General features: G+C 37.9%; 1 protein-coding gene across 1 annotated transcript; it reads right to left on the bottom strand.

Annotated features, from left to right (window-relative positions):
* Positions 1 to 5,524: 5,524 nt before the first annotated feature.
* LOC121780720 (germin-like protein 5-1) lies at positions 5,525 to 9,184 on the bottom strand. Its single transcript, XM_042178352.1, has 2 exons — positions 9,007 to 9,184; positions 5,525 to 6,188 (listed from the first exon to the last, which is right to left on the bottom strand). Exons 1-2 carry the CDS (start codon positions 9,116 to 9,118, stop codon positions 5,650 to 5,652), a joined length of 651 nt encoding a protein of 216 aa, XP_042034286.1. The 5' UTR covers positions 9,119 to 9,184; the 3' UTR covers positions 5,525 to 5,649.
* Between the last annotated feature and the right edge of the window lie 1,195 nt (positions 9,185 to 10,379).

The following is a 10,379-nucleotide window of genomic DNA, read 5'->3' as shown; positions in this document are numbered from 1 at the left end:
AAGGTGCTCAAGGCCTCGTGGGGGGAGGGAACGGAAGCGACGCCCGTCCAAACATTTCTTATGGAGTCATTTGCCCCTCACTGCGCGACTTTCGAATAATGGTCATAACTCTCTCATCCGGACTCCGATTGGGGCGTTTAAGATACTCACGCGAAGCCCTTTCGAAGACGAAGATAGTGCTTTTGGAGGATTCTAGAGAAATCGCCCGACCGGGCGTTCTGTCAGTTTTTTGGTCGCAAATTCCAGAAAGTTCGCTCGACCGGGCGTTTTGCATGAGCCAAAACGCCCGACCGGGCGTGTTGCGCGACTTGCATTTTTGGACTCTTTTTGTCTCTTTTATTTAGCACTTTTAGTCCCTTGTATAAATACCAATGTCTAGGGTTTTGTGGGGAGACTTTTGAACATCATTGAAGAACAAAGACTCCATTGGAGTACCCATCTTCATCATTGAAGATTTATCCAAAATCCCTTGTGGTTGCATTTAATCTATTGCCGGGCTTAGATTATTTGTTAAGGTATGCTTGCTAGTTCTTGTGTTGCTAGTTGGTGGAGCCATTAGGTTTTTGTTTGTGAAAGTAGCCATTGGGTTTTTCTTTCTTGAGCTTGAATCTAAATCATAACACTTATCATCTTCTTCTTCTTTTCCATCTTTTTATTGTCATATTTCTTGTTTGGGTTATTGGATATTATTGCAAGAACAAATCCGGGCAACATATGTTTATTGAATCCTTAAGATTCACATTATTGAATCCTTTAATGTTTTTGATGACAAAAGTTTTGAGGTTACTATGCAAAGTGGGTTGAATGTAGCAATCAAAAGAATAGGTAGAATGACCGTGCAACGATCTACCGTTCGGCAGTGCTTGGAGAAAAAGGTAGAATTATCACGTTATTTAGTTAACATGGGCCACAGGGTGAACATTTGCTCAGATGTTTGGACGGATTGTTTTAACCGTCATTCATACATGGGTATTACGGTTCACTTTGTGGACAACAGTTGGACTTTGAACAAGCGTTTAATTGGTTTTAGAGAATTTGAAAGTCCACACACTGCACCCGAAATTGCTTCTTTGATTATACAAGTGTTGAATGAGTTTCAGTTATGCAACAAGATATTTTCTATTGGTTTTGATAATGCAACTGCCAACACCGCAAGTATTGCCGATTTGATTGCGGCTTGTACACCGGTAATTGGAGGTAAGTATTTTCATCAAAGATGCATTTACCATATTTTAAATTTATGTGTACAGGATGCGCTTGAATTATGGCAAAAGCATGTTTCTCCTATTAGAAATGCAGTTAGATTAATCCATCAAAAGCCACCTATTGGCAAAGCATGGAAGAAATATTGCCATCAAAAGAATGTCAGGTACACGAATTTTACTATGGATGTGTCTCATAGATGGAATTCGACATATGATTGTCTGAATTCTACTTTGACACATAAAGATGCTTTATGTGATTTTTATAGAACTAACCCCTACTGTGATTTATATCTTTCGCATAGTTGTTGGGATAACAGTTTGGCTTTATTTAAATTGTTCAAATATTTCAAAAATGCTACTGTTGAATTGTCGGGTGTTTATTATTGCACTGTTGTTCGTGTTTTGGAGCATTGCATGTACATATCCCTTGGTTTTAAAACTGCAATGAAAAATGCTTCCTCTTCTCCCGAGTTAATGTGCGTTTTGTATTATATGATTGAAAAATGGCTCAAGTATTTCAGTGAGATTCCTAACGTGTTTTTGATTGCAAAGGTATTGGATCCAAAATGGAAATTAGCAGGTACCTCTAGAATTTTAGATTTTTATTATAACAATTTGAGTTCAATTGATCTTGGTCCCCTTCAAGCAATCCAATCGGATACCAGTGACGAATTTGGAGTCGACCTCTCAGAAACCTTTCAAATAAACCTCCCGGACCGGTCAGTTGTGCAACAAAACCTCGAGTATAACTTGCGCTCTCTCTACACCGAATATGAAACCAAGTATAACACCATTCACCAAGTCAGAAGACCCCCTCCTCCACAACATAACTATGGCTTTGCATTTCAAGCCGATTATGATGACCCCGACGCGCAATCCCAACTAGCCGACCTATACAACTACAGCACCGGCGGAAGGTCCTCAGGTATGGTCAGTGAATTAGATTTATATTTTGAATCACTCTTTTCCTTTAGTGATGAAGGTCCTACTCCTCCCGCCCAAATCGACGTCCTCGATTGGTGGGGAACCCACGAGAAAGATTTTCCCATCCTTGCTTCAATGGCCAAGGAGATTTTTTCTGTTCCGGCTTCCACCGTCGCTGTCGAGTCCGCTTTTAGTGTTGGCTCGCACGTTTTGGATGAATCAAGAAGTAAGCTCTCGGCGATAAATATGGAAGCCGTGATGTTACTTGATGATTGGGCCAAAGCTGACGTCCGAGAACAAGAAAATGATTGGAATGATCGTCAAGAGGGATCACAAGATGAATTCACCGGGGATGAAGATTAGGCCAACCGTCAACCGCCGCCGGCCAAGCCAAATAGGTAAGTAAGGTAAGAGAACTACGTGGACTTTGATTCCCTAATGCAAATGAGCAATTGGGATACGTAGGCACCTCAACTTAAATTTTTAATTTAAGTTGAGCTCAAGTCCTTTTTCTTTTATTTCTTTTTTTTCCCATTAATTCCTACTTTAAAAATATGCAAATACAATTACATAATTGTATTTGTATATACTCTAGTCGATGAAGTATATTTCTCTATACGGCTAAATGAGGGAAACTTTTGACAATTCTACTATAATTGTTGATTGTTAGACGAAACTCAACATTTAAAGTTGAATTGCTAAAGGTGTCCTTAATTTAGTTATGTAGAAAGATCTTCTTCGCCGGTTAAGAGTATATATATAACACACTTATACGTTTAAGAACTTCAAGGTCGTTTCTTGTCATTTGTAATTAGTTCTTTACTAGTAGTCTCATTTGTATTTAAATTTTGTTTAAGACTTCAAGACCGCCATATGTTTTCAATTTGTAATTGTTGTAACTTGTAACGTGTAATTTGTAAACATGCAATTTCAATAAAATTGCAACTTTAGCCGTATTTTTTTCAATTTTATTTACTCACATTTCATACAAAAACAAACTTGAAAAGTGTAATGTAATTTGATTAAAATTGAAAAGTTAATGCAAAAAAAAAAAAAAAAATTCGTCGAACCGGCCCGGAACCGGCGGTTCAAGCCGAAAACCGGCGGTTTTGAACCGCCGCGTAAACCGCCGGTTTTTTGAACCGGAACCGGAACCGCCGGGAGCTAGGCGGGCCGGTTCAGGTTCATGGATTTCTCGACCCTTGACCCGCCGGTTCGGGCCCGGAACCGGCGGTTCCCGACCCTTGTGCATGCCTAATACTAACCCTAACAGATATAGCCACGCTCACTATCACTAGTAAGATGTGGTCGTAACAAAATACCATTAATTGTGAGTTGACCGTTAGTTTTTTATGGAATCGTACAAAAAGGACCACTTCGACGATGATTTTGTTTGTTTAGGAGTCTATTTTTAAAAAGTGAATGTTTGGATCAACTTCAAATTTCGATCATATGTTTAAGATCAAAAATGGACTTTACTCTATTGTTATAATTATTTAGACATTTGTTTTGTGCACTTTATAGGTTGGTGAAATTGGCTCTGAAGTACTCACTCCGTCTGCTATTAGGAGTGGACTAATTTCTTTTAAGTGGGCCTGCTGTGTCAAAATAAATGGTAGGCCCTCCTAATGTATTGCCCGATCAAATAATTGATGGTCCGCTAACTAATCCCGTGATAATAAATCTAATTCCCAGATTTTATTTTAGTGCTAGAATAAGTTGCGTAGAAGATAACGCTCTCCTTGTTAAAAGAATAATTGGTACACCTCCACATAAATTAAATCACTCGATTTAATCAATGCTCAAGGACCTTTCTATGAAATAAGAAAAGGAATAAAAGGGTCACGCACTTAGGAATGCATTCACGTTCAAGTCTTCTTGACCTCTTAAGTTTAATTAAGTATTATTCTTTTTCAAAAGGGGCATCTTCGCACGTCGTTTAAGACCGAATCAAGGAAACTTTTCAACTAAGGAAATAGCTTTTGAGGTGGGCATTCTTTTCAAAATGTGACTTTTAGCATGAATATGTGAAATTTTCTATACATGTTTGTCATGCCATGTTTTGATCTTTTATGAATACCTATATGCTTGGCTATGCCAATTATGTTAAATCGAATTCGAGTCCCAGTAGGGCCGCAAACTCTACTTGGACTAGTGTACACATATGTGGATCGTGAGTTAGCTTTCGAGTTGGCCGGTCCAGTGACCGTCGTGGAATGTGGCCACTTTCCCGGTTCACATACTTTTCAGACATGGTATCTATGTTATGTGATTGCCCAATCAATTTTATGAAATTAAATGAAATTTTAGTGACTCGAGCCCTTTTAAATAAAACCCCGTGTTCACTCAATTGTGGCTGGCAAAACTTAAATGAAACTTATGTTTTTGGCTCTATATCCACTGAGTATATTAAATACTCAGCCCTGCACATTTCTTTTTCTAACGTGCAGGTTGAACGTGAACGAGGAGGCGAAGGTGTTGAGAAATGGCATTAATAAGTAGCACTAGGTAGCCCAAAGAAGTGTGTCTTCACACATACTTCTTTGTCTTGGTCTCTTCCGCTGCATTAGAAATTTTGTACTAGGAGCTTATGAACTTAGATAACTTACTCTGATTTTTTTTTTGTCTTGCCATGTATCACTTTCGCGTTCCAAAAACTAAAGTATGAACTTGACTTTCCTTTTATGCTTACTCTTTTTTTCTTTAAGTTTATCTAGTCACGATATAGCCACGCTCACTATCACTAGTAAAATGTGGTCGTAACAAAATATCATTAATCGTGAGTTTACCGTTAGTTTTTTATGGAATCGTACAAAAAGGACCACTTCGACGACGATTTTGTTTGTTTAGGAGTCTATTTTTAAAAAGTGAATATTTTGGACCAACTTCAAATTTCGATCATATGTTTAAGATCAAAAATGGACTTTACTCTAATGTTATAATTATTTAGACATTTGTTTTGTGCACTTTATAGGTTGGTGAAATTGGCTCTGAAGTACTCACTCCATCTGCTATTAGAAGTTTCATTTTTTGGCGCTACGAGTTTTAAAAAAAAGTTAATTAAGAAAAATGTGGGTGGAAATAGTTAGTGGAATATAAGTCTCACTTGTATATATTAGCTTTAAATGAAATGTGAGTGGAATGAGTTGGTGGAATGTGAGACCTATTACTATTTATAGTAATATTGAACCGAGACTCCTATTCGCGGACAGACTAAAATGAAATAACGGACTCCTATTCACGAACGAATAGAGTACTACAAGAATTGATAGCTCAAGGGTATACATATATGCAAAACTTTTGTATTCTAATTTCATTAATCTTGTATTTTACTTAGATTTTCTTTAAAATAGAATATGAGTCCCACAATTCAAAATATTAATGAACTAGCTAGAAACTTAAATACTTATTACGGAATTTTATTAATTTATGCTCAATCAAATCATTAGAAAGAACTTTGCCATTACAACAAGGCCACCAAATCGAATTAAAAATCATTATTCATCCTACACATATATTATTAATTCTTAGGTGCAAACTTGCCCTTTATCTTATCAACCTCCTTGGTACCAATCTGGAAGGCCTTGGTGAGCACATTATCCGGCACCGGCGGCGTGGCGGCGAACAACGTGGCGGCGATGGACTGCGTCCCCGGGAGCTGGCTATTGAAGGCGGCGACGACGGCCGCGGGGGAATCGCCGTTGTTCTTCTGAAAATGGACCAGCCCTTTAGGGAAGACGAAAACCTCCCCTTCCTTGATGGACTTGGAGAGGAGGACGTTGGCGGTGGTGATGAAGCCGACGTCGAGCTCGCCTTTGAGCACGAACACGACCTCGGTGGCGCGTGGGTGCGTGTGCGGCGGGTTGAGGCCCCCCGGGGCGTAGTCGATGCGGGCCAAGGAGACGCCGAGGGTGTTGAGGCCCGGGATTTTCTGGACGTTGGCGCCGGTCACGGCTGACCCGACGGAATTGTTGGTGGCGCCGCCCTTTGATAGACCGGTGAAGAAGAAGTCGTCGGCGGTTACGTTTGATTTGCAAGAATATCCGTTCACCTTCAATTCTGTTAGGCATAGAATTGCATTCAATAAATAAGACCGTGATCTATGCAAAACTCAAGCACTGAAGTGAAGAAGGAAAAAAAAGAGAAAAAAAATTGAGACAAAGCTATTTACAGTGGAAAATTTTTAAAAATAACAATAATTTAAATTTAACATAATCTTTTATTATTTAGGACGCTTCCATTTGCATTCTCTAATTTTAATTAGAACACCAACAATAAAGACGCTTTTTGAAGTTTTGATGGTATATTTAAAAATACAAATTAGAGTTCTTAATTGTATTAAACATATTTTTAATAATTTTTTTTTGTGGAATCTTAATATAGAATGTAGAACTAAATATACAAAGATTATTTTTTATTTGAGTGTTAAGCGCAATATGGGAATGAAACTCATGGTATTATATTTTCCCGCTCTTCATTCTTTCTATAGTAGTGGAGATATTTATTTTTGACACGTAGATTAAGAAAATGATGTGTAATATATTAAATAAAAAGATAATAAAGTAAGAGATAAGAAAAAATAGAGAGAATAAAGTAAGAGAGAGGAAAAAGTAAGTTGTAAGAAACGTGTTGACTTTTTTACTAAAATGGGAAATGACTCTACTACTATAGAACGTATTAAAATGACAAAATGACTCCACTGCTATGTAACGAGAAGAGTATTACTTATTAGACTAATAAGTAGTTCAAAATATATACGTATGGATAGGCATGCACAAGGGTCGAAAACCGGCGGTTCAAGGGTCGGGGAATATATGAACCTGAACCGGCCCGCCTAGCTCCCGGCGGTTCCGGTTCCGGTTCAAAAAACCGGCGGGTTACGGGGCTGTTTAAAACCGCCGATTTTCGGCTTGAACCGCCGGTTCCGGGACGGTTCGACGGTTCGACGAATTTTTTTTTTTTTTTTTTTTGCATTTTTTAACTTTTCAATTTTAATCAACTTACATTACACTTTTCAAGTTTGTTTTTTTATGAAATGTGAGTAAATAAAATTGAAAAAAATACGGATAAAGTTGCAATTTTATTGAAATTGCATGTTTACAAATTACACGTTACAAGTTACAACAATTACAAATTGAAAACATATGGCGGTCTTGAAGTCTTAAACAAAATTTAAATACAAATGAGACTACTAGTGAAGAACTAATTACAAATGACAAGAAACGATGTTGAAGTTCTTAAACGTATAAGTGTATTATATATATACTTTTAACAGGCGAAGAAGATCTTTCTACATAACTAAATTAAGGACACCTTTAGCAATTCAACTTTAAATGTTGAGTTTCGTCTAACAATCAACAAATATAGTAGAATTGTCAAAAGTTTCCCTCATTTAGCCGTATAGAGAAATATACTTCATCGACTAGAGTATATACAAATACAATTATGTAATTGTTTTTGCATATACAAAAACATATGGCGGTTCAACCCTAAACCGGCGGGTTGTCCACGGTTTCCGTCAGAAAACCGCCGGTTTCTGACCGAAAACCAGCGGTTTCTGACCGGTTTTGCAGGCCTACACACTGACCCTACGGCCTAGCCTCTGAAAATTTGGCGGAACCGTCAGAAACCGGCTCCCGAACCGGCGGTTTACCCCGACAAACCGGCGGTTTACCCCTCAAACCGGTGGTTTACCCCGCGAACCGCCGGTTCCAACGGCTATACTAAACCCCTACGCGAACCTTACGAACCCCTAACCTACGAAACACTATTTAACCCTTTGAACCGGCGGTTCGAACCGCCGAACCGCCGGTTTTAAACCGCCGGTTCAGGTTCAATATATTGCCGAACCTGAACCGGCCATTCCGACCCTTCAACCCTTCTGCTGGTTCAACCCGCCGGTTCCGGGCCCGGTTCCGGTTCATGAACCGGCGGGCCCGAACCGGCGGTTAACCGCCGGGCCGGGTCGGTTTGTGCATGCCTACGTATGGATTACTAAAAAATTCAATTTATAATAATATAGCGTGCTAGAGATGTATGAATATTGTTTAGTAATGCTAGTTGTATAATTAATGATGGAAATAAATTGGGCTGCTGAGGTGAGACCGATAGCTTTTACTAGCATCATTGATACAGATAGAAAACATTATCTATATTACTTAGACAAGGTTTATTTATGGGATATACCCTCCTTCCCATAATAATTATCTCTTATTGTAGGCACGAGTTTTAAGAAATATAAAGAAAAATTGGTTGAAAAAGTTAGTAAAATGTGAGATCCACTTTTTTATATTATTTAATAATAAAATGTGAGTAAAGTGAGTTAGTGGAATGTGAGATCTACTTACCATTTATGGTAAAAATGAAGTGTGACAATTATTGTGGGATGTGACAATCATTGTGGGACAGCGGAAGTATGTACTAATTAAATTTTATATTTTAACATATTCTACAAGATAATTTTTATCGTACAAGATAGAAAAAAAACATTACTCCCGCCGTTTGTCAATTGTTCACTTTTGCTATTTTGTTCTGTCCATAAAATATTATCCACTTTGTTTTTTCCTTTTTAGATAAATAGACCATACTTTCCATAAATCATAACACTTACATTCTATCATAAAACTAATATTGTAATGTAAATATAGGACCCACATTCTACTAATTTTTTCCACTCACTTTTTTTCACATTTCTTAATACCCATGCCGAGTCGAATGTGGACAACATTTCACAGACGGAGAGAGCACGAAGTTAAACAATAAAGAACATTGACGTACTGAAGAAACAATTTCATTTTATCTTATGACAAATTTGGAACAAACAAAAATGTTGGTAGTATATAAAATAAAGTGTACAATGGTGTAAAAAGATAAGTACCAGAAGTGAGATCAGCAACACAAACATCTTGAAGCAAGTCAGGATCAGCAAAAACTCTGCTGCAAACCATCATAACAGCCACCATCATCACAGCAGAACCGCCGGCAGCCATGACTAGAAGCAAAATGTGTGTGTGTGAGAGAGAGAGAGAGAATGAAATTCTACTACACAAATAAATCGAAGAAGATGAGCATTTAAATGAAAACCGAAACAGTACTGCCAAAGTAACACTAGAAAATGACTCAAAATAAGTGTAGGATTGAGCAATCATTGACTTCATTTGAAAGCAAATTAAATTGCTATAAGAAAATGACATGGTAGTTGGTGCAAGCACAAATTTTGTGTTTATGATAAATACCTTATTTTTAAAGATTGTTTTTTATGATTAGGTGAAGCCAAAAGTTGGTAAATTATCCAATCTTTGTCGGAGGAGCTTTACCTAATTTTGCTTAATCGTCACACACACAACATTGATTAGTCTACATTGATTACGATCAATTGGGAAGGAAGTGTGTATCGTCACGTTTCATCTATTATTGCAGAATCAAGTTATATATCCTCGTGATCTTATGTATGTTTCCTTTTTAGAATAGCATTATAACAATTCTCCAACTTTCACAGAGATGTCAACAATCTTTTCTCTTGGTTCACATTGCTTATCTTCTCAAAATTTGTTTTCAGTTTCTTTCCTAAGTCATGCGTTTTTAATTTAGTGCATGCAACTATTTGCCACCCAATATGGATCAAACTTATACCTAAAGGATTGAGGTGTATTTAATGTTGGGAAAACTGTATAGAGATATGGCTGGGTGTAATATAACCCAATGATAAATACAAAAATTATACGTAAATAATTTAAAACTAAAAGACAAATTAGGAACTATAAATCATAGATGTAAAGAAAAAATGAACGATTGGCGCAAGCTAAAGATCGACTGAAAAACTACAACACACGAAGATTTACGTGGTTCGACAAATTTTCTGCGTCCACGGGAAGATTCAGTTACGGATGTATTGATCACTCCTCTCTTTTGTACAGATTATGGAACTAGAAAGAAAACACTCAAGCTCTCTACAATCTACTCTCAAGACTGAATCACAAGAACTCTTTCTCTCGCTCTTTCTTTTCTCTGTTACAATGGGTGAATCACAAGAACTCTTTTCTCTGGATTGAATCAGGAGTATGATTCGATTCGGAGGAGCCGACCGCATCAGAAGAGGCAGTGTGTGGATGGGTGAAGACGGAGGCGGCTCGACGTCGCATCATGCCACCAACGTCGTCTCCACCCACCGGAGAAGCCTACGGTGGAAGCACCGATTCATCACTTGGGGGGGGGGGGGAATTGGCCAGGGCTTTGCCGCACAGACCCAAC

The sequence above is a fragment of the Salvia splendens genome, chromosome 20, assembly GCF_004379255.2.
Source record: "Salvia splendens isolate huo1 chromosome 20, SspV2, whole genome shotgun sequence".
Classification (NCBI taxonomy): Eukaryota; Viridiplantae; Streptophyta; class Magnoliopsida; order Lamiales; family Lamiaceae; genus Salvia; species Salvia splendens.
The sequence above is the reverse complement of the archived record's forward strand: the minus strand, read 5'-3'. Positions and strand labels throughout refer to the sequence as shown.